Genomic DNA, 23,508 nt, shown 5'->3' on the forward strand with positions numbered 1-23,508 from the left:
TCTGTCATCGTTGTATTTTTACTCAGTTGTATATAGCATTTGTATTTGTATTCTATTTTTATCTTATTGTATATTTATTTTATTTTATTCTACTGTATATAGTATTTTATTTTATTCTATTCTGTACAGTTGTGTACTGTATTTATTCTTATTGTATCCTAATTTTTGCCTCATAACTTTTGCACTGTCCACTTCCTGCTGTGACAAAACAAATTTCCCACGTGTGGGACTAATAAAGGTTATCTTATCTTATCTTATCTTATCAGCATCGGGACCCATTACTTGAGAGCCAGTAACACACACGAACACAAAATGAAGCAATACCACACAGGAAATTAACAAGCCACAACTGTTCCTCATTTGTTTAATCTTTCCTCTTTTTTTTCCAAAGCAAAAACTTCAGCTTGTCTCTGGTTATTTTTTCTTTTTCTTATACAAATTGAAAACAAATCAAACAAAACGTCTTGTAGAAACATTTAAAAATGACTGACAGCGAAAACCCCCCGAAAAAAACAACAACAAAAAGAAATGAAACAAATAAGGAAGAAAGTTCTGTACAGATAAAAAAAAAAAAAAAAAAAAAAAAAAAAAAAAAAGAAGAAGAAAAAATAAAAAGGGGGGTGTTAAGTAAAAGGGATTCCTCTGTGCTGCTTACCACACTCAGAAGTGAAATATAACACTAAACAAGCTTCCTGTGTGATCACACAGAGCAGGCAGAGGAGTGCATTAATGTTGCTGCAGACTAACAAAAGGCTAAACACACGTACTATTAAGGTAAATGAACTTCATTAATGTGTCACTGGGTTTCTTGACCTTTGGGTCAAATGTCAAGTTAATGGATATCAGAAAACAATTTTCCCTCCTTAATCCTGAATTGAAAGCAGTGATTCTTGCACAGCAGCAGAGAAATGTGAAGAGAAATCGAGAGAAATCGGAGCCTTTATCGGCTCTGGTTGTGTTTCTGAGTTCAGCTTATTTACAAACCAAGTGGAAAAAAAAAACCACATATACAGAACATTTCACCGAGTCTGGTCTCCTGAAATGTCCACATGATTTCAAATATAAGACATAATTATCTGACAAATCCAGAACCATTTTTGGTGGAGTTCAGAAAAATAAAACCCTGCAGCTACTCTGGACATGCGAGTTAAGAGATTTTTTATCTGTGATTAGCCTCTATCCATTTCCATCATTCTGAGCCCGCAAACTGGTCACTTTTAGACTGAAGTGGGCCAGCAATGTTGCTCGCCTGGACAGAGGAAAAATTTGTCACTGCAAAGTTTGGACAGATCACACATGACAGAAAACAAAACAAACTAAACAAACAAAAAAAGCAGAACTTGTATGACAGCATGTGGCTTCATTATTACAGTTTTCTACATGAAAACATTCTTCTGTGGTCACAATTTGAAGATTCGAGAGAAGCTTTTTCGCTGTTGCCATCTTGGTGTTTTGAAACTGGGTATGACGAGCAAAAACCAAACAACTGTGAAATCATAAGCTAAACTTACAAAATAATCTTGATGTTGACGAAGACCTGAAATGATTGACTGAGACCTTTAACTCACCAGCAAAGTTTTTACAGAGGTCAAGTATAAGGGAAGCTTTCCCAAAGGACTAGAACTCTTTATCGCCCTCTGGTGGCCAATATTAGACTGCAGCTTTAACGGCATACATCTTTTATACGGTCTGTGGGTTAGATTTGGAGATAATACCAAAAAGACTTGTTACCACATGTGCGTCAAGACTTTTGCAACTATGACAAATTTCTTGCACATCCCATCACTTTGCATTTTTTCACCGCTGTCAGTAAGTCTGTCTGACGCCACAGTTAAAGTGTAAAAGTGCCCTACGAATGACAGAGTGCCATTACTGTAACAGACTGGTAAGTCAGCCATGTTACCCATGTCTGAAAGGCCTACTGTTGGGTTAATTTAATATTGTGCATTATGATTCATGCAGCCACCGTATAACACCGTGCAATGACTAAGGCCGGCCTGAAAACAGAACCATTTTCTCAACACTCTAAAACGTGTCTTGTGTTGAGAAAACAGTTAAAAAATAATGAAGAAATTTTGATTCCATAAGCTGATTCTTTCTCTCAACCTGTAACACTCGGCACTAACAGTTTACAAACAATGTCTAGCACCAAGAGCTTGTACAACTATTGCACATCTACCAGGGATTCCTGCAATGCCCTAAACCATCTGGTGTCTCGTTCATTTTTTAAGAACTTTATTTTGTCTGAATTTGTGTTTACGATGATTTTAGTGCAGCCAGAGATTCTGAGATGTGATACTGGTTTAGCCTAATGATCAGTCGTAGCGTCAGACGTTGTTTCCCAGTTGCACCAGATCCTATTCTCTGTAGGGCGATGACTTTTTTAAAATCACCTTCATCTAGATGCGCCAGCCCATCTCTGCAGAAGTGAAGGATTATCCTTTTACAAACAAAATCTATTTTAAATAGCTAAGAATGGAGCTACACTGTGGAGAGATTACAGAATGTAAAAGCTCATTCAGTCGAGGGAGGACCAAGGAATGGCGAATGCACCAATCGAAGGTGCAGACTCACAGATAGCCCTAGTTTAGTGCTTACATAAATTTCTGCTTAATGTTTGTGCACAAATTCTTTTTTCAATTTTCCAATTTTATTTCACAGACAACAATCCTGCATTTCAGTCATGGCCTTGCATTTTACCACCCTTTTCGCATTTTGGTATGAGAACTGCTGATTTTAAAGATAACGGTACACTCGGGAATACCAACCTGTAAAAACCCAGCTGATCCGTAGTCTGGATGCCCTTCATTTCCTTCACCTGGCAGATGCAGGTGAGAGACTATTTCTCACTAAATTGGCATCACTTTGGTGCAAGCATATTGCTCCTATAAATCTGTTCTAATTTACATTTCTCTTTACATTTTACCTCTGATCTCTCTCCAAGACCTCTGAGAATGATTCCATACAGCTGCTGATGCTGCACCTGACGACCGTTTCTATCACCATCTCCCTTGAGTTACCTTTTCTAGGTTCATGATTAGGAGGGCAAGAGGTGCATAGGTCAAAAAGATCACATTTAGAAGGAATAAAGACAGGAGAGGAGAACTGAAACTGAAAACCAGAAAGAAAAAAAAAACTGTCTGGTGAACGACAGCACTGAAAAGTCCCAGCGCTCAAAAAGCTGAGGACCGGCTGATGTTAAAGTTCTCAGAAGACACCCAGGTCGTGTTTTTCAGGTCTGAGCCAGAGCAGCGTTTCAAGTTGAAGAAAGCAGTCAAAGTTTACCGGAGCTGAGCCGAGGCAAACCGAACTGTTTTAAGTCCGTGTGTGTTTGTGTCAGTTTCTGTCTGCGTAGCAGCGCGTGCTATTTGTTGCGCAGCAACTCCAGCTGATCCTGGTACTCAGTGAACAGTCTCTGGAACCGAAGGTTTTCACCGATGACGGGTAAGACCTCCCGCAGCAGCTCACGCTTACGTAGACCCTAAAAACACACAAGTCAAACAGTGAACGTGTGAGGACGAAGCGACTCATCTTTTCCTCTTTGTGTGCAAAAAGAAGCAAAAATATGGAAGAAATCAGAACTGTCATCTTGCAGAAGTGACATTGTTTACAGCGTGTGCGCAGTCGTTACAAAGTGTTCTTTAGTTCAGATAATTTTGGTTTATATCATCCAAGCATACTTACCAGTAATGTGTATCAGAGATTCTGGGAAATGAGTAAATGATCAAAACAAAGTAGCAATCTCAAATACTAAAATAAAATAAAAAATACGAGCGGCTGCCAGTGTTACCCCTCAGCCTCCGAGCAGACACACCTATGGTATCAATTTCAAAATTCTACATTCGAAATCATTCACCACCTTGACAATGGGGTGGCGCAAGCTGCATAAACTGTCCAGGTGTAACACAGAGACACAGACATCCTAAGTAGTGCTAATTAGGACCAGACTAATAAAATATTAGATTTGCAAATTGAAGCAGACATTTCCTAGACGGTCGGTACCACACAGCAAGACATAATATTAATGAGGCAGTCCATCAAAAAAGTTCAAAAGACACCAACAGCACAGACACAGTGAAGCAATACAGTCTAATGAGAGACAGCAGATGCTGATCAGCTCCAGCTTCCACTGTCTGAACATCTGCTGATCACCTCACTACCGTATTTGTAGTATTTTCACTATTTTCAGTTTGACTCCACTAATACCAATCAAATCTCTGAAATTGTTTCTCACAACCAAAGATAAAATATTAGGCTGTCAGAAACAGATCCTGGTGCAGTTTATAAGTGCAAACTTTCAACTAATCTGACATTTAGCCCACGTCCAAACTGCACCTCGGCTAACTTGTCTCAAACATCTAAATAAACCCTTTAAAGACAAAGCTGTTCTGTGCTTCACTTACTATTTAGTAAAAGCTGTGTTTCATGTCACATTTTGTAGTGACTATACTAATAAAAGCTGTTAATATTCAGTGGACTTTGGATCATGTTAAAAGTCAAGTCATGCGCGGCTCAGCTGGCTGGAGTGTTCACGCACATCTTCAACCTTTCCCTCTCTCCGTCTGTAGTCCCAGCCTGCTTCAAAATGGCCACCGTCGTCCCTGTACCCAAATCCTCCACCATCTCCTCATTGAACGACTGGCGACCTGTAGCCCTGACCCCCATCGTAAGCAAATGCTTCGAGAAGCTGGTCAGGGACTTCATCTGCTCTGCACTACCCGACTCACTGGACCCTCTACAGTTCGCATACCGCCACAACAGGTCCACTGATGATGCCATAGCCCTGACACTACACACTGCCCTGTCACACCTGGAGAAGAGAGACACGTATGTGAGAATGCTGTTTGTAGATTACAGCTCAGCATTCAATACCATCGTTCCCTCGAAGCTGGACAGGAAACTGCAGGATCTAGGACTGAGCAGCTCCCTCTGCAGCTGGATCCTTAGCTTCCTGTCTGACAGACGCCAAGTGGTCAGACTGGGCAGCATCACCTCATCCCCCGTCACACTGAACACTGGTGCTCCACAGGGGTGTGTACTGAGCCCTCTCCTGTACTCACTCTACACCTACGACTGCACGGCCACTAACAACTCCAACATCATTGTGAAGTTTGCGGACGACACTACAGTGGTGGGTCTTATCACCAATGGTGATGAGACGGCTTACAGGGAGGAGGTCAGCGCCCTGACCCACTGGTGTCAAGACAACCATCTCACCCTCAACGTCGCAAAGACAAAGGAGTTGATAGTGGACTTCCGGAGGTGCAGAGAAGTACACACCCCCATCACCATCAACGGCGCTGCTGTGGAGAGAGTGAGCAGCTTCCGGTTCCTTGGTGTACATCTGGCTGAGGATCTTACGTGGTCAGTACACACAAACAAAACAGTGAAGAAGGCGCAGCAGCGCCTCTTCTTTCTCAGGAGACTGAAAAGATTCGGCATGAGCCCCCGCATCCTCAGGACCTTCTATCACTGTGCCATTGAGAGCATCCTCACTGGATGCATCACCACCTGGTATGGCAACAGCACCGCCTACAACTGCAAAGCTCTCCAGCGAGTAGTGCGGTGCTCTGAACGGATAATTGGAGGTGAGCTTCCCTCCCTCCAAGACATCTACAGGAAGCGGTGCCTGAGGAAAGCGGGGAGGATCATCAAGGACTCCAGTCACCCCAGCCATAAACTGTTCAGACTGCTTCCATCAGGAAGGAGGTTCTGCAGCATCCGGTCCCGTACCAGCAGACTGAGAGACAGCTTTTTCCACCAGGCCATCAGACTGCTGAACACTTCATAGACACCTCAGCTTCACTGCTGGAACTTTAACATTATGCACTCCATACTGTACAGTAATGCCACTGTTTTGCACATGTCTCACTCTGTATATTTTATATATTTTATTTATTGTTTACTCTAATTTGTAAAATATGCACACACACACACACACACACACACACACACACACACACACGTAGAAAAATATTTAGTATACACATCCAGAAATGCATATACTATTATATATTGTACATATATTTATTAGTTTCAGATGTAGCCATTCTTGTATTTTGCTTGTTTACATTATTGTATTTTGCACAACTCTGTTGCTTGTGAAGCTCGCACACAAGAATTTCACTCACATGTACTGTACCAATGTACCTGCACATGTGATGTGACAATAAAAGTGATTTGATTTGATTTGAAAAGACAAAATCAAGAGGAAGAGACTGATTTTTGTTGTCGTACCAGTGTGGTGGGCTCCCAGGATGTAGCCGCTGATTTGTGGACAGGACCCAGGAGCTCCTTGCAGAGTTCTCTGAGGCGATACTCTGAGCCTGGAAGGAAAAACAGAAAAATATATGAAATATAAGAGTTATTTATATAAGGCTTGTGTACTACATATGACACTGTGCAAGCTTGCTTTTCTACAGTTGCCGCCTGTTCAATCAGACAATTGAGTCCAAATTTTCTGAAAGCACCTAGGTTGTTTTAGTTTCCACCATTTCTCATTTTCTATCAGAACACATCTGCAATACTCAAAACTGATGTTTGTCCCTTCAGCTGAAAGTTTGGTACCTTCATTGACGAGGAAACGGGCATAGATGAGCAGCCAGTAGCGATACTCCTGTGCTGACTGCAGAGTCAAAGCAGACGCCAGCTGATTCTCCAGGAAGGCCAGCGTCATGCTCTGCTGCAGGTGGTGAGGGGTGGAGGAGAGGCGGGAAGCCAGCCGACCGGCACTGCGGGGAGCACCGAGACTTTTTTATTGACTTTCTTTATTACATTTTATATTACTGAAGATGAGAAGTGCAGATTAATATTAAAGACATACTTGAGGTTGCGTCCCTGCATGACAGCCAGAGGCCCAGGGGACACCGGTGTATCGTGGCTAGGCAGGCAGCTCCTGAAGTCAGCACACTGAACCAGAGAGTCACTTTTATCTGCTATCAGAGTCCTGAGAGAGATGGTTTAATCACAGCTGTCAAATCCATTATTCATTATTCATCTGTGAGTACAGTGAGTACTTCCATAGTGTTTCTCACCATGTCTCCAGAGAGGAGCTGAAGCAGTACGACTTCCCGTTGGACAGTCCAATGACTGGAACTCCCTGCTGAGTCAGCAGAGACTGGGACACTGTAGTGTCAGCACCTGAAGACACAAACAAAGTAGTTTTCATGGAGAATAACACGGCTCGATTCACTTATTAATAATCACCTGAGTCATTATATAATCAAATCAAATCTGGCCTGGAGAGTGCAGTGAAGCAAGTTGGACATAACCACACGTTCCCTCTGTTAGCCGGCGCTACAAACCCTAAAAACCCCAGTGAGAGATAACAGGTGGGTCTACCTCTGTCCCACAGCTTCATGGTGGTCATGGGCTAATACTTTCAGCTTTTGGTGAAACGCTACTGATTTTATATTCTCAGTGTAAAATGGCCTACTAATGAACTCATTTTTAAATACTTTTGTTCCACTAGCTGCAAGGCCAGCAGTGTAAAACAGAATTGGCAGCAGATTAGAATCAAGCATAATATTTGTTTTCCTCATAACCAACTGGGTGCATGCAAATTTCGTCAGTAAGGCACAGCTCAACAGACTGCACATTTAAAATAAATATCAATGAAAGTATACATTCTAAACAAAACTCTGAATATGACTTCTCTGGAGCAGGTTATGTGTTCAGCATTAGTCAGTTTAGCGTTAGATAAGCAGCTTTAACTCTAAATATACCCATTAACACATTAGTCTCGCTACACAGTGCACCTCACTACATCTCTCTGCTGTTTTATCGGTCAAGCTTGTTTTGATGTGAGTAGATATCAGCTGTAGCGATGACTCACCAGACAAAACAGTCAGCAGAGACTCGTTCTTGACCAGAGCCTTCTGTTTCTGAACATCCCTGCAGAAACAAAAAATGAATTATTACAAAGAGCAAAGATTTTAGAATAAAGACAAATATTCATTAAATACTACCAGCGTAAATTAATGCAGTTTCTAAATGCGTAGGCATCTCTGTAAAACTAGTTTTACCTCAGAGATCAAAGATAAAAAAATGCAACAAAAGCTCCCAAGCAATTCAAATCAAACAGAGCAGCTGAACACTGACCACACGGACAAAGTCGCTCCAGCGGTCAGAACCATGACGTAGTGGGCAGAGCAGTGTAAGGCAGACGCAGGCGTGCCTAGCTGAATGGCAGGAAGGAGTCGCCGCCCACAGGAAGAGAAGACTGACAACATCCTGTCCTCACAGGCGACTGCAAGGATGTCACTGAGGGAGTGGAGGAGAATTAGGAAGACCAGATTTTGTGCTGTTAATTCATTTTTTTTTTTACATTTTCTGTCTTTGGTAGACCTGCTGATGTTTTCATTTCATAACAGTGTGGCCTAAATTAAAATCAGTAGCACTGTGTGGGAATATCCTCCACTTTTCAGTGATACCTCGAAGACTTTCCCTCCTCCAACTGGGAGTTTAGAGGATGACTGCACACATAAAAAATATTCTGCATGTAATTTCGGCAATGAATCTGCGTTACTTTACTTAAATGTCTATTTTAGCTTTAGTCCCTGACCTTTTAAGTTCTGAAGCTACTAGTTTTTTTTCCAAGTCACATCAAAAAGTGAAAGTAAATCAATTCAAGTATAAACAGAGATTCTGTCTGTATGAAAACTCAGCAGCGCCTCCTACCTGCTGCCTGCAGCAACGACCACAGAGCTGGGCAGGAGCGTGTTCCAGTCTCGTCCGTCTCTGGAGCATCGCAGCTGGCTGAGCTTCGAACCTGCAACCATGGACACCTCATTCTCCACCTCCAGGAACACTGAGGGCTCCATGCTCACCTGAATTGAATTTGAATTTAATCTTTATTTTGAACATGTTAAAAAAGTACAACAACATAGAAATCAAAAGAGAAACAAAGGAAAACAAGCGACCACAAATACAAAAACAAAAAAACAACAACAACAACTTTCATGTTCAAAAACGAGCAGGAAGAAGCATAAGCTGCACAACAAACACTCTCGATAATGTATGGAGCATCGCCTTCATCAATTACAAATCCACCAAAGCTGATGTTTCAAGACAAGGGAGAAGACGACACTGCTCAAACAGAAAAGGGAGAATTTCTAACTGAAGAAACTGAAACGATAAGTGTCCAAGGAGGAAGCCAGAGAAGGCTTTCTAAAGTGCTGATGGCTATTTATTAATAGATATAAACAAAACAAACAAACAGGCTTGAACTAAAATAAGAATTTCTACCTCTGAGACGTGGGCTTAAGAAAAAAAAGCTACAAAATGAGTAGCCACACAGTGGAAACACTAAAAAGAAGAAAAAGACAAAAAAAAAAAGCAGGCAGAGAACAACGACGACCTTAGCTAGAAGAACAAGAGAACAAACTTAGCAAAGAAATAAAAAGAAAGACCCAAAGCCAAACCGTAGAGCTTGTGAGAGATCAGACGGGGGATGCAAACAGCTATAATTCGAGGTGAAAAACTGTCAATTAAGGTGGTTATAAAAGTACAATACATCTTCCAGCTGGATAAACACACTAAACACTTAAAGTCCAAACCAAAGAGATGACAGACGGTGTGTTACCTGCAGACTGAAGGCCTTCTGTGTACTTGGTGTTGGTAGTTTGAGAACAGCGACAGGAGCTGGAGGAGCTACAACCCTGCTGGGCTCCTGTTCCGCGGGAGGAGTTATCTGTTATGACGAGATAAGTAGAAAAGCACACTTGGTTAACCTATTTTAGCTGCACCCAAAGAGCTTAAAATAACAGATTTTCAGGCTTCAGATCATCCACATGTCCCTCTACCTGAGTGAAAGGCTGGGCCATGGAAGCAGCCATCTTGTCTTTCCTGGGCCGTCCCTTCTTCCTCTTCTCCAGCACCTCTCTTCCATCCAGCAGCAGCTCTGGTTTCCTCTTGCCAAATGTCAGGTTCTTGTTGATGGCAGCCATCTTATCCTCGCTGTCACTGCTGGTTTCTTCTTTGGTTTTTGCCTCCTTCTGGGCGGTGACGCCGTCTTTCGGCCTGTTGCTAGAACAGGACATCAGATATGTCTCTGTGTTCTGTTTTTGTGTTTGATGTTCTTCACTTGCACAGTTACTCACCTGTCTAACGGTGTGAGTCCAGCTGTGGACGAAATGGCGGCTGTCACGCCTGGTGTGGCCTTTGACCTCTCTGTAAACCTGGAGTCCAAAGCTTTCATTGGCTCAATCTTGGAGGCAGAGGTGAGCAGCAGACTGGATTTGACACTAGGACGAAGATAATGAGAAAGACAAGTGAAGGCGGGAATGAGAAAACCAAGCGCCATGTAAACGACTGGGAAGAGGAAGTGGGAGGTTTGGGAATTTAAAGTATGAAAAAGACAACACAGAGAGGGTAAAACAGAAAACAACAGCAAAAATTCCCTATCTGTGATCTCCATACCCATCATTGTTGTCCTCCATTGGCTTAGCAGTGTTGTTGGGAGGAGGTGAGGTAAGCATGGGGTCGTGTGTGGGCTTAAGCCCCATAGAAGAGGCCTGTCCTGGGCTGGAGTCGGAGCTGAGCTGGGGGGTGAGCTGGCTGGACATGGATGAGCCCGAGGGCAGGATGGGAACACTGTTGAACAAAGCCGGAGAGAAATCCCTGCAGAGAGAAAAGGGCCTGTGATCTTCTACTCTTCATCTGGTTAACATTATTATTACTTTTATAGAACAATAACTAACTTTAACCATCACTTTTTCTACATTGCATTAGCTCTGTGGACCAGAATCATCTTCAGTTTGCACCACGTGGCTTCTATGTTGTTAAAACACACAACAATAGCCCCCTGTTTCAACTGTTAATTAAATCTAGATCCGGTTCAGACTGAGAGGAGTCTTTGAACTTGTGTGGACTCAAAACCAAAGATTTGACACTTCAAGCTCTTCTCTTATTGTGTTGCTGTAGCTTTGATGGCACAGAAGAAACCTGTAATCAGCCCAGCCGCCATCTTTGGAGTCCAAACATGATCTACCAGCTATTTTTGTGAGATCAGCCATCTTGTTCACCGGAGTGTGTTTCATGCCTTCCTACCCCGTGTCCAGCTGAGCAATGCAGAGCGGTGTGATTCTTCTTCTGCCATCTGCTGTTCTCGTCTCCACCTGCTTCTTCAAAAGATTCTGCCAGATGAGAGAATAAAGCATCCAAGAAATTTACGCTGCACAGATATAAAAAGGATGTTTTGACAGCTTTGGAAAATTAAAAGTTTAAAACATTAATATATATATAAAATACATAAGTATTAGTATATTTTAAACTGTGTTGGACTTTGATTTCTAATGTATTTTGTCTCTACTCTAACAGTTTTCCAAAAACCCAATGAAAATATAATTATCAGGTTTCTGATATGCTTCCAGGAAGCACCTCCCAGAACTATGTAAGCATTTTTCCCTTAATTTCATTTATTATAGATGGCTGCTCCATCTACCTTCCTGATGTCCTCCAGAGACTCCCCGTTCATCACACTGTTGAGTTTGGGTGCTGAGGATTCAGGTGCAGCAGCACCTGGTCCTGAGTTGGCCTGGGCAGAGTTCTGCCGCTCCTGTTGGTATTTGAGAATCTCTGGGTTCTCGATGATGGTGGTGGAGAGCTGAGCCTCGGTGCTGGTTATAGCCAGACTCTTACCGTAGATGTTCTGATGGATACTGTTCTATTTGTCACAAGAAGAAAAAGAAAAGTTTTCTAGGAGGGAAGAAACCTTATTTAAGCAAGAACCACCAACAAAATTTAAAAAATCTGTTAAACTGCTTAGCAATAAAAACCTGGAATATAAAGATGTCAACCAATAATTATACATAAAGCAGAGTCTGGGCCTCATGTGGTGCATTTTTCATTCACTGATTACTTTTCTCTACTTCTAAGAATGAAAAACAAGATGAGAAGGGACAACTTTGTTATGTGGTTTAAATAAAACTTTGTATTTGTTAGCTGGTTTAGAGTTTATTATTAGCTAAATAAATAAAAGATCAGGAGAAGACTTTGACTTTAAATATATCAGCAATACATATTTTCAGCTCTACGTTTTCATTGCTGCACTCTACTAGAGTAGATCTGTATGAGGCACAGTTCAAATAATCTTTATTTATCTTACTGGGCTCCTAAATTACTCCCCACAAGTAAAGAAAGACAGTATATAAGGCAAGCTGCTCAGATGGTCAACACTCCTGGGCACTTACTCAGGCTCCAAAAAAATGTTTAAATTGGACCTCGTTTTTTCCAGCTCCATATATTTATTGTTATAGTCTACTGGAATAGCTTTGCATAGTCTGCACTTAAAATAAACCTTACTAATCTTACACAGGGCCTTGGTCTCTATCCCTCAGTTCATCTTCTGTTTGAAACAAGCCGTCTTAGCTCCTTATTCTCTAAACCTACTTTCTCCTGATTGGCTGCAACTCACAACCAAAATTAAACAGTAAGTGGGGCAGATTTCTCCACACACCGGCAGAGCCATGTGCCTGAGATGACCACATTTGGGATATCCCCCATATGTCATAAAACACAGCCAAGAGCGGAAAACACCATCTGAAACCAAGCATTCAAAGCTTGAGACTTGACCTACATGATATCCTTGTACACAAGCTGACCTCATTATTTGAAACTCTAGCTATGTTTAACATGAGCATCTACCATTGTAGTAGAATATATATGACACAGGTCTTAAGTGTACACAGGACTAGTTGTAAACATACAGTCACAATTTCAGTGATGCCTTGATGCTTCTTACCTTCTCCTCTTCATTCAGCGGGTCTCCCAGTTCATCCAGGGAGAAGTCCAAATAGGCGACTGTGCCATCCATCGAACAAACCAACATCCCCAGACCCGTCAATGTCCTGATACACACATACATATCAAACTCAGACATTTATCACCACCAGTAATGTTTAATAAGCCTACACAAAACACCTGTATGCAAACAGAGAAGGGTGCAGGTAAAAAAGCATCCACACACTGAGACATTAAAAATGATATCTGAAGTCAGATATCTGAAGTCAGATATCTGATGTCAGGGCGGTGGACTTAGAATAAGAGAGACTGCAGAATGTGACAGCCCACAATGTCTTCACTCACCAGGAAATGTCCATAATGGATTTATCGAAAAGATCATGGATGACCACAAGAGGGCGCTTCAGTGAGGTGAGCTGGAGCAGAGAGAGCGAGAGAGACTTTATTTTTTTATATCCTCCCAAACAGCTACTAAAACTGGGTTTGGCGATTCCTGGTGAGAAACCACTGAACTGGAAGAACTGCCCTCACTTGGTTATTAATGTACATGTCATCACATCAATAAGCCATGAAAACTGCAGCTTGACTAAGGAATGAGAGTACTAACTTTTATGTTTTACTATCATTATTTTAAACTTTAAAACTGTGGGTTTTTTACTGACCCAGACGGAGAGCGATCGGTCTTTGCTGCCAACAGCGCAGCAGCAGTACGGACAGCTGGGCTTCGGAGAGCTGCCGTTCTTCTGCTTCTTCTTGAAAATCTTTGGGTTGAATTTCTGTAGGAACAGAAACCAGACGCATCAATAAGTAGCTTTTCTTTTGTTTAAATATAGATTTACTGGCTGAACATGTTGCTAGCACATCCTCACCACCACAGTGACAGCTTTACGGTGGCCCACAAAGTCCATATTAGTCTTCCAGCCATCTCTCTCCACAATCTGAGCGGTGGGGCCGGAGTTGTTCATTGCATGAGCCGACACAAGATACTGACCGTCTGGAGACCAGGACAGACGCAGGACGTGGGTCGTCCCACCGCACTGAGAGTGAGACAGAAAGAGAAAAATCCCTTAAACTGTGATGACAAAATAAAATCAAAACCTAAATCAATTAGTGGAAACACACAATGTATTCAGTGGGTTCCAATCAAAGCGAGAGTGAGTGTTTCTGTACCTCACTGAAAGGTTTGGTGATGTTTGCATCCATCTGCCAGTCCACCGTCCGCCACACTTTCAGACTGTGGTCGTCAGCCTGGGAGGCGATGTATTTCCCCACTGGATCCCATGTGAGGCCTTTCACCAGGCCAGTGTGTCCTCGCAGAGTAGTGATCATCTCTGAATAGATCATTAAGACAGTTGCAGAGTGTGCAGAAAGTGTTTTTTCCCTCTCAGTTAAAAACAAAAGACTTTTGTAAATATGAGCATTTTCTATTTTCCAGAGGCTGAGCTGTGGTTAAACTTTACCTGGAAATTTGCGAGCGTTCCAGATCACAATGGTGTTATCCACACTGCAGGAGGCCAGCCACACGTCACGAGGAGACCACGCCACGTCCATCACATCTGCAAACACAGCACAATGATAACAAATGATGACAATGGTGTGACACTTTTCTTTTTTTGACATTAATATGTCAAAGGGGATTTAAAGAAAGAAATTTACCAAGTAATGTACTGAATGTTGAAGGGGAAAAAATCTGGCTATTATCTGAAATATTTTTCCACTTTATTTTTGTTTTTATGATTTATTCATCGTCTTGTTTCAGGAAATTCTTTTGTTTTTAAACATTTAACCACACAGCTGTTAGACCTCGAGAACACACACAATGAACAGAGGCTCTTTAACTAGCCAGGTTGGTGGATGTGTGCAGATGTTCAGTATCTGTGAACATCTGCAACTTCTCTGTGCATTTTCTGAGTCTATTACCTCCAGTGTGGTTCCTCAGGATTGTGACACACCTCCACTGCTCCACATTGGCCAACTTGCTGCTTGACCCAAACACTGTGCTGGGACCGATGAACCTACAGGGAAAAGAAACACACAGACAGACAAAATTAAAAAGCAGCAAATGTGAATGCTGACATAATTATCAACAATGGAGATTCACCAGAAAACATCAGTGAGAGGAAGTTAGCTTGAACTAGCAGGAAAGGGATAGCATGCAGTTCATACACAGAGAAAGAACTGGGACATACTTTAAAGCAGCAAAGAATAATAAATATAGACTTTGTTACAAAAAATACTTGTGTAATAATCATCTTTTATGGCTTTTGGCAACAAGAGCACTTCGTGTGAGTAACATATACCAGCAACTGAACGAGGTATCAACCTACTGCAAGTTCTGGTTATTCTGGTTGTCCAGCTTGGAAGCAAATTTCCAGAGAAGAGCTACCAGCTGCAGTATAGGATGTCGAAGTCTGTCCAAAAACCCCCTCTGGCAGTCTTAGTTACACTCTGGTGTTATTTTTATTCATGCAGCAAAATAAATAAATAAAAGCTAAAATTAGGTCCAAAATATATTTAGATATATTTATGTGACCGTTCTGCCGTCGGTGGCCCACCCAAGTAAAGTATATGTGTAGGAAACAGTGTGTCAAGATCCAAAAGTGGCCAGTGGCATGCCTCTCCTGGAGCTGTGGAATACACCGATTATAGCTGTATACCATCCATCAGCAGCAGCACATCATCCAACAGTAGCTGACAGCTGTAGAGTCTGCATATGCCCCAACTCCAGCAGTAGCATACCACTGGCAATTTTTGGATCATGGTGCTGCAGAATTATTAAGGTTACAAAAATAGTAGATTTTTGGTTTTTTGGCTTAATTAAACAGCCCTAGTTTACAACAGTGACTCATATGATTGACCATTGAACAGCATGCTGGTGTTACTAGAACAAAAAAATAGAATAGGATAAATAAATAATATTGATGCAAGTTTATTAAAGTGTAGATCGTTGTAATATAATGCACTGTGGAAAGCCGTAAAATTGCCGCCTATCACACACACACACACAATCTAGTGTGCGTTCACGCTGACACAAAAAGTTTCCCATTCTGCTTTCAGCTCAGTCACCATGGAAACGTCCTTGCTTGGCTGTCTTTCCAGACGTTTCTTGACAGATAGTGAATGCTGTTTATCATATTGAGCGAGTGACTGTGTGTATACATACGCAGCTCTCTTCCACACCATGACCAGCTTGTCGTCTCCTCCAGAGGCCAGATACAGCCCATTGTTGGACCAGCGCACACAGTTCACACAGGCTGCAGAGACACACACAAACACTTCTGCTCACTGAGGCTATAAATACAGTTTGTATGGATTAGTGCTGAGGAGGCTGGTAGGGTGGACAATAACAGCACCTGCAGATCAAGATGCTCTCATTATTAAATATGGCTGCTTGTTATTAGGTCACTGAACACAGCAGCAGTTTATGTCAGTGGCAGTTCATGGAAGGCGAAGTGATTTTAATTTCCTGCCGCTGTTATCTCCATCCATCCAAGGTCAACGTTTCCGAACGTTTTAGTCAGATGGGTTTATAGTTATAGATTTCCTTTCTTTCTTTTTTCATAGTGTAAAAGGTCTACTTATTTTTTTAAATAGTTACTTTTCCTTAGTTCTTTTTTATTCAAATCACATTCTGAATACATCTTGAACTCTTTCAGACTTATCTTATAGTATTTAACTAACATTTTTACTCACTGACCCCCTTGTTGTGTTATATTCAGCTTTATACGTCGGATTTGTTGTATCTGATTTACATTTTTACTTAATGAGCATTTTTATTTTTTTACTCTATTTCATCAATTTAAATGACCTCTTGTCAAGGAAATGATAACAGCTGTGCATGTTGGTATTGCAGTACAGTCTACATGCATCAGATGTTTATTTGTGCAGCTTTCAATAACTGTTAAAAAACTAATTAATTAAAGAAAATTACATATACACACAGTGTGGAGCTATCGTTAGAGACCATAAGTAACCCTTAAGTTTAATTAAGGTGAAAAAATGACCTAGAGAACAAGCACACTCATTAACCAACCATATATACAGACTTTGATTACCTAAGTGATTGTCCATCTGGCAAAGCATTTTGGAAATATTCTCGTTCTTCTCATCCTCCTCTCTGAGGACCGGCGCCATGTTCCAGATCATCACCTTCCCCGAATCCTCCCCTGGAAACAATCCAAGTATTTTAAACATGAAACACCTTCACAAGGAGCAACAGGGAGAATTTTTCTAAGCTGGAAAGTAAACCTGAACCCAGCTGTAACTTTCCATCAGTTAGAATACTAAGCTGTTGCTTAAAAATGATCCTAAAGGGAGAAACTTTCATTTTAGCAGTTGTTGGTTTTACCTTGGCCACCAGTTGCAAATTTTGTTCCATCAGGGTGGATGTCAACTGAAAATATGGGTTTACCTGAGAAACACAAAAATCAACATTTAATATCAGTCATCTCAATTTTAATAGATCTAAAGAACACAAAAACTGCAGACTGATATTGTACACAGATAACCTAGAGATACTGAGAAAACTGGAGGAAATAAAGGAGTAACTAAAAGGAAAGACACCAGAGTGCATCTGGAAAGTTTACAAAACCTTTTAAGTTTTCCGCATTTTGCTGATCCAAACTCATAATTTTTACACCAATCCATACAGCACACACATGTCCCACAGTCACAAGCCAAAACAGGTTTTCTAGTGTGTTAAATGACAGCACTGACATTTTCCATTGACAAGGGTATTCAGAGCGTTTGCTCAGTACATGGCTAAAGCACATCTGATAACAACGACTTCCTGGAAATACTTTCTTGGCGATATGCTTTGGGTTGACATCTGAAGCTTAACACTGCTACACTCTCTCCTAAATTGTCTCACTAATATGCCCACAGCATGATGCTGCACCACACCATGTTGTAGTGAGATGACTAATGAGATGACTTCTGATTACCTTTAAAAACTAATGGCGTCTATGGTTGCTGGTTAATTGACACTTCACCCCAGAGGCCTGATTAGTACCCTGCAAGCTCTACAAAGGAAATCTAGATCCTAATTGATTGTGACAGCTGGGCTCTTGAATATCTGGTCTGACAAAGGCCTTTCATCCTCAGTTACTCAGTTTGGTTGGGTAGGCAGCTCTAAGAAGACTGCTGATCACGGCAAACTTCTTATATTTTAAGTTATGGAGGCTAGGGCTGGGCCATATCATACCGTTCACGGTAATACCGGTATAATGTTTGGCAACGATAAGAAAATGAAATATCGCGATAGAGTATGGGTAAAACGTAGGGCTGGGCCATATTATACCGTTCACGGTAATACCGGTATAATGTTTGGCAACGATAAGAAAATGAAATATCGCGATAGAGTATGGGTAAAACGTAGGGCTGGGCCATATTATACCGTTCACGGTAATACCGGTATAATGTTAGGCAACGATAGGAAAATGAAATATCGCGATAGAATATGAGTAAAACGCGCATGCGCAGTGCCTTTGTTTTCATACGCACATGGCCGATTGTTGAGTGAAACAGATGAACCAGAATTGGTTTGTAAAAAAGGTGCAACTTCAGTGATGTGGAACTGGTTTGGTGTTTGTCCGTCAGATACACGACAAAGCACATTTTTTTGCAGAACATGCAAGCGGCCGTCGTTATCATTGTCAGACTAAGATGCTCTTAAATCTGGGAGTAATCTGGGTCCTAAACGCCGTATGCTTCAGGTCAAACGAACACTGCAGCATCACTGAGAGTTAAAAACTGTCTAAATTCTTTCATCTTTAATAAAACGATCAGCATTGCTGCTTTACCAGGTGTAACTATGAAGTTTGACTTCCAGGCATCCATGAAAACAAAATTTATTACATTTAACGGAGTTAGAAGTTAGCAGGAAGCTAGCGGAAGTTAGCTCGCTAGTTTCGCTAGTTACCCAAGCATGATATAGCATGTTCTGACTGAGAGATTTCTGAAAAAATTCAAACGTACAGCTCTGCTATCACTTCCAACATAAATGAAGACAGGAAACTAAACAGCAGTGACGTTTGTAGGGTTACTGAAGTTGGGCTAGCTGGTACATAATGATGTGCTACGTGATCGCTAGCGACACAGCTATGTTAGCATAACATAAACAGTGAAGCTGGAGGACGAACACTTAACACTTTTCCACTTATAAAAGTTAACGCTAAAGTTCCTGATAGTTAGAGACAAATGCAATCGCATGGCAGGATGCTGTAAACGGAGCAAACTTCAGTCAGGAGAACAACTGAGATAATCCATCCACAATACAAGGTTAGTCATTAATATACTGCAACAACATGGGAATAAAGCAGCTGCCAGAGAATTCAACATTAATGAATCAATGGTACAGAAGTGGAGGAAGCAAGAAGAATGAGTTTAATAAAGTTTGATTTATCTGACTGCTTTGTTTCGCTTAATGTGCCTTATAATCCCGTGCACCTTATGGTCCGAAAAATGCGTACTGCACACTGCAGTTTAATGTTGCAAAGCACCTCTTTTTTACTTCAGTGGATATTATACATGGTTATGCTCAGGATATGTCAGCCCATTTCTACTGGAAATGCCTTTTGGTTAAACTTTCAGCAAGGAATTTGCATTTGCACTGTTAAATTTTTATAAAGCTTTAATGTACATAAAAACCAGCTTCTTGTTTAAGTGAAAATAAATGGAAGGTTGTCTTTTTGCGCTAGTAATGTTGTGGAGTTGTATTTTGTCTCGCATCAATTATATCGTCAGTTATATCGTTATCGCAAATTTTAAAATATATATCGTGATAAATATTTTTGGCCATATCGCCCTGCTCTAGTAAAACGTGCATTCACAGTGCCTTTGTTTTCATATGCACATGGTGGAAAAAGCATGGCGGCGACGGAGAATGAGAAGGGCAAAAGCGGATCATTGAATGAAAAAGATGAACCAGTATTGGTTTGTAAAAATGCTGCAACTTCAGTGGTGTGGAACTGGTTTAGCTTTCGTCCGTCAGATACAAAACAAAGCACTATTTTTGGTAGAGCATGCTAGCAGGCCGTCGTTATTACTGTGTTTTTTGGAAAAATCTACAGTGCCCCTTATAATCCTGTGTGCCTTATGTATGAATTCTGGTTGTGTTTACTGACCTCGAAATGATTGTATGTGGTACACGGCGCTCGAAAATCTGTCAAATGTTTTAGTACAACTTTGCTAAGCTACGAAGCCGCACCGCTTGATGGATTGTCAGAGCATTACGGCTATCGTAGGCAGGAGCCTCGTGGAGTGATACATACTGTGCTTCAACATAATATTACCGTATTGTGTGTGTATAACCTCTTTTTAAGTTTTGTAGATATTCTACATGGTTATGTTGAGGATATGTCGGCCAATTTCCACTGGAAATGCCTTTTGGTTAAACTGTCAGCAAGGAATTTGCATTTGCACTGTTAAATTTTTATATAATTTTAATGCACATAAAAAACAGCTGCTTGTTTAAGTGAAAATACATTGATGGTTTTTTGCATCATTGAATCTTATTTTGCTTTGTTGCTGCAAAGTATTGTGCACAGATCCGCCTGAAATGCAAAAAAGCATGTAAATGAAAACTTTCCAAGCACACTGCATGTTGGACACATTTCAACATAACACAGGAACATGGCATTGACCTCAGCTGTTTGTTTTTTACCAGGCTTTGTTTAGTCTGCCTTATGGAAAGTTACTCAACTGTTCTGTGATTTTCCACAAGTATGTTAGTACATGCCCACACCCGAGACTGTATTTCAGTGTCTTGTCAGGTTTACAATCGACATGCACTCGAGGATTTTCCTGAAAGGAAACCTTTCTGGTAAATCCTCCAAAATCTCTTTGGTAGTATAACCTAATTCCCTAACTCTTCCTTTAAGCCATGGAGATACATTACTAGGGATGGGTACCGGTATCCGGTGCCACGATGGCACCGGTTCTGACATAACCAGACCGAAAAGCAGCGCACATTTCGGTGCTTTATTTTCCTGAGCTGTGATACACTTTAGATTCTAGCCAATCATTTTACGTTTCCGAGGATAGTAGGCGGGGCCAGGTACGTACGTTCTTTTAGAGCAGAGCTACAGATTAAAAATGACCAAGGCAAAGCGGTCAAAAGTCTGGCTGTACTTCACAGCAAAATATGCAAACTCAGCAGCCTGTAACAAGTGCTTTAAGCTGATACTGTGATACTGTGCAAAGGAGGTAACACCTCGAATCTGATGAAACAGCTGGCGACGCATAGCGTTTTTTTTAAAAGCCGAGAAATGCGCCGTATTTGATAGCTTGCTGTGAGACCTCACACCGAGCACATCTACTGCGGGTGTGGTGCCTGTTATCGGACCCGGAGTTAGCAACATCCCCCAAAAACACGAAGAGGAGAGTCCTGGCCCCTAGCCCTGCCAGTGTAGCAGAAATGATGACGGATGATGATGGCAGCAGCAGCAGCCGTTCTTCTCTGCGTGAGTAGCTTAATGTTGTTCGTGTGTAATTTACGTTGAGTAGGCTAACCACGTTATTACATTAATGCAGGTAAGGTGAACTAGCAAACATCATCATAGCTACATGCAGCTGTCTTCTTGTTTGATGGCAGATACTCCCTTCACCCTGGCCAAAAAGGCTAAAATGACCAAAGAAAAAGTGGAAAACAGTTAAACATGAGAGGTTTTTGGACAAAGTTTATGTTTTTTTTTAAGCACTGCTTCCAGCCAAGAGTGATACCATATATGCCCCATAGCTGCAGAAAAGGCTAACATTGTTATCTTTTTACAAAAAAACAGCTGAACATGAGAGGTTTTTGGACCAATTTTGTGTTCTCCATTCTTTAAGCACCGGTTTAAGCACCGGCACCGTTTCAAAAGTACCGGTTTGGCACCGGTACCGGATAAAACCTAAACGATACCCATCCCTATACATTACACAGTATTTCAAAAACATCATCATTAGCTGGTTTCTATGTAATTTATACTTTTTTATTTTTAGCTAAAAAAATAATGTGACTTGCTGTGAAGTTATGCACACACTGTTTCTTTAGGATCAGTTGAATGAAATGAGCAATTAAATACAAGAGACAAATATGGCAGTATCTTCCTATATTTCAAAGTGAAATCCAAATTACATTAAAGTAAGCAGCAGGGTCATTGCTGTTCCTCGAAGTTCGAGTCAATAGAGGCTCTTGGGGATAATTTTTTTTCTTTAGATAATTATCTTGTTAATTCAGATATGGTCAAGCCAATGCATTGAGCTTCTTCGAAGAACTAATAGTGAGGCTTCAGAACAGAACCAGTGTGTGGCATATCCATCCTTCTGTGTACAGTCTATGCAATACACCCTTACTTAACACTCGGTGCTTTTTTTGCCTAAGAAACCACAATTTGAAATAAGGTTATAATTGCTAGAATATATTTGAAAAAAGCTACTGTACAATAAAAAACTGTGACTTATTACAAGCTTCTCATTACTTAAAGTGATATTTATAAAAGATACAGTACTGTGTACTACGTGACTAAAGCTGAAGTTCATACCTAACCGTGCACTCTGTATGCACCCCTGAGTACGTGCTTTATTTTAGCAACAGTGCAAAAATGTATGTCTAAAGATTACAAAGAAACTCCCGTTGAGTGCTGAATTAAAAAACAAACAAACAAACAAAAAAACAAAGTATTATTTCCTCAGTTTTCTTTGTAAACATATCAGCAGCTGGAATCCATCTGCTAATATAATTATACATTTAATACATTTGGTTTCATTCTATATTGATGCTGTTGTGCAATTTTGTTGGAGTCTTCCAAATGTCAAATATTTCACGGGCAAAATGTGCTCTACTAACAACAGTCGTTAGCTACACCCTAAATTCAGGCCATTTCCCTGGCGGTTAACTTTCCAAACTGACAGCTTAAAAAATTTTTCCCAGCAGACACTTGTTTATTTTTTAAGCTTTCTGTGAAGCCGTCACACAAATAAAATGTTAAAAATCCCACGGGATGTGAGTAAATCTGACCCCAAAAAGTCACTGCGAGGCAGTAACTTCGACACGGGTCATCTGCCAGGTAAGTTAGCTAACGTCAGGACACCAGAACTAGCCGGGGGGGCTAACTAGCTAGCTAGCTAAGGTTAGCAAACAAATATACTTTGAGCACAGAGACACTGACAACGGCACAAACACCAAATGCAAGTGCCCAAACGTTGGCTTAGATTTAGCATGTGAGTGACTTTTAAGTGACTAACAAGTCAAACAAGTGTGCACCAGCACCATAACCATCATCATCATCATGCGTCCTTATCAAGTCGCCCCCCTCCGACAACAAAAGCCCAACTTGATCCAACAGATTCCTGCACAAGCTTACCGTTGTGGCTCACCCAGCTCGGCTTCAGCAGCTTCATTTTCACCCCGGGTATTTTATTTTAAATCCCTTCGAAACAAAAATCCATCCAGCGCTCACTTTCGGTTCATGGGAAAACTAACGAAAAGCTCCCTCCTATTGTCTCAAACTCCGTCCGACACTTTGTTGATTGCGCGATTCAACTCCCATCTCGCAGCATCCCCGAGTCCCCGAGTCGACCAACGGACAGCAACAGACAGGCGGCCCCGGATGACAAACGGGCGAACACCAGGCAGCTCAGGAAGTGTTTCCGTAAGTTTTGACCGCGGACAGGAAGAGGGTGCAGGCAACATATCATAATACACCCACGGGGAGAGTTAAAATAGAAGACAACTACCAAAAGATAATTATTTGTGATTTTTTACTTATTAATTTTTTCGAGTGC

General features: G+C 41.2%; 1 protein-coding gene across 1 annotated transcript; it reads right to left on the minus strand.

Moving 5' to 3' along the window:
- Window positions 1-335: 335 nt before the first annotated feature.
- Window positions 336-23,359, minus strand: hira (histone cell cycle regulator a). The gene is made up of 25 exons (XM_004555742.4): window positions 23,088-23,359; window positions 17,090-17,152; window positions 16,797-16,907; window positions 15,905-15,995; window positions 14,662-14,756; window positions 14,202-14,297; window positions 13,912-14,072; window positions 13,611-13,778; window positions 13,404-13,517; window positions 13,087-13,157; window positions 12,743-12,848; window positions 11,444-11,665; window positions 11,050-11,135; window positions 10,420-10,620; window positions 10,101-10,244; window positions 9,804-10,026; window positions 9,584-9,691; window positions 8,680-8,828; window positions 8,101-8,262; window positions 7,835-7,893; window positions 7,035-7,140; window positions 6,824-6,946; window positions 6,568-6,731; window positions 6,238-6,326; window positions 336-3,481 (listed from the first exon to the last, which is right to left on the minus strand). The coding sequence occupies exons 1-25, from the start codon at window positions 23,122-23,124 to the stop codon at window positions 3,365-3,367; spliced, it is 3,066 nt and encodes a 1,021-aa protein (XP_004555799.1). The 5' UTR covers window positions 23,125-23,359; the 3' UTR covers window positions 336-3,364.
- Between the last annotated feature and the right edge of the window lie 149 nt (window positions 23,360-23,508).

This window comes from Maylandia zebra, linkage group LG12 (genome assembly GCF_041146795.1).
Source record: "Maylandia zebra isolate NMK-2024a linkage group LG12, Mzebra_GT3a, whole genome shotgun sequence".
NCBI lineage: Eukaryota > Metazoa > Chordata > Actinopteri > Cichliformes > Cichlidae > Maylandia > Maylandia zebra.

Excerpts from the sequence above, each read along its gene's own strand:
- hira (XM_004555742.4), bottom strand. The coding sequence starts at position 23,124 with ATGAAGCTGCTGAAGCCGAGCTGGGTGAGCCACAACG. Across the intron at positions 17,153-23,087 it reads GAGCTGGGTGAGCCACAACG|GTAAACCCATATTTTCAGTT; the intron begins GTAAGCTTGTGC and ends TGTGTTTCTCAG. Across the intron at positions 7,894-8,100 it reads GGAGCGACTTTGTCCGTGTG|GGATGTTCAGAAACAGAAGG; the intron begins GTCAGTGTTCAG and ends TTGTTTCTGCAG.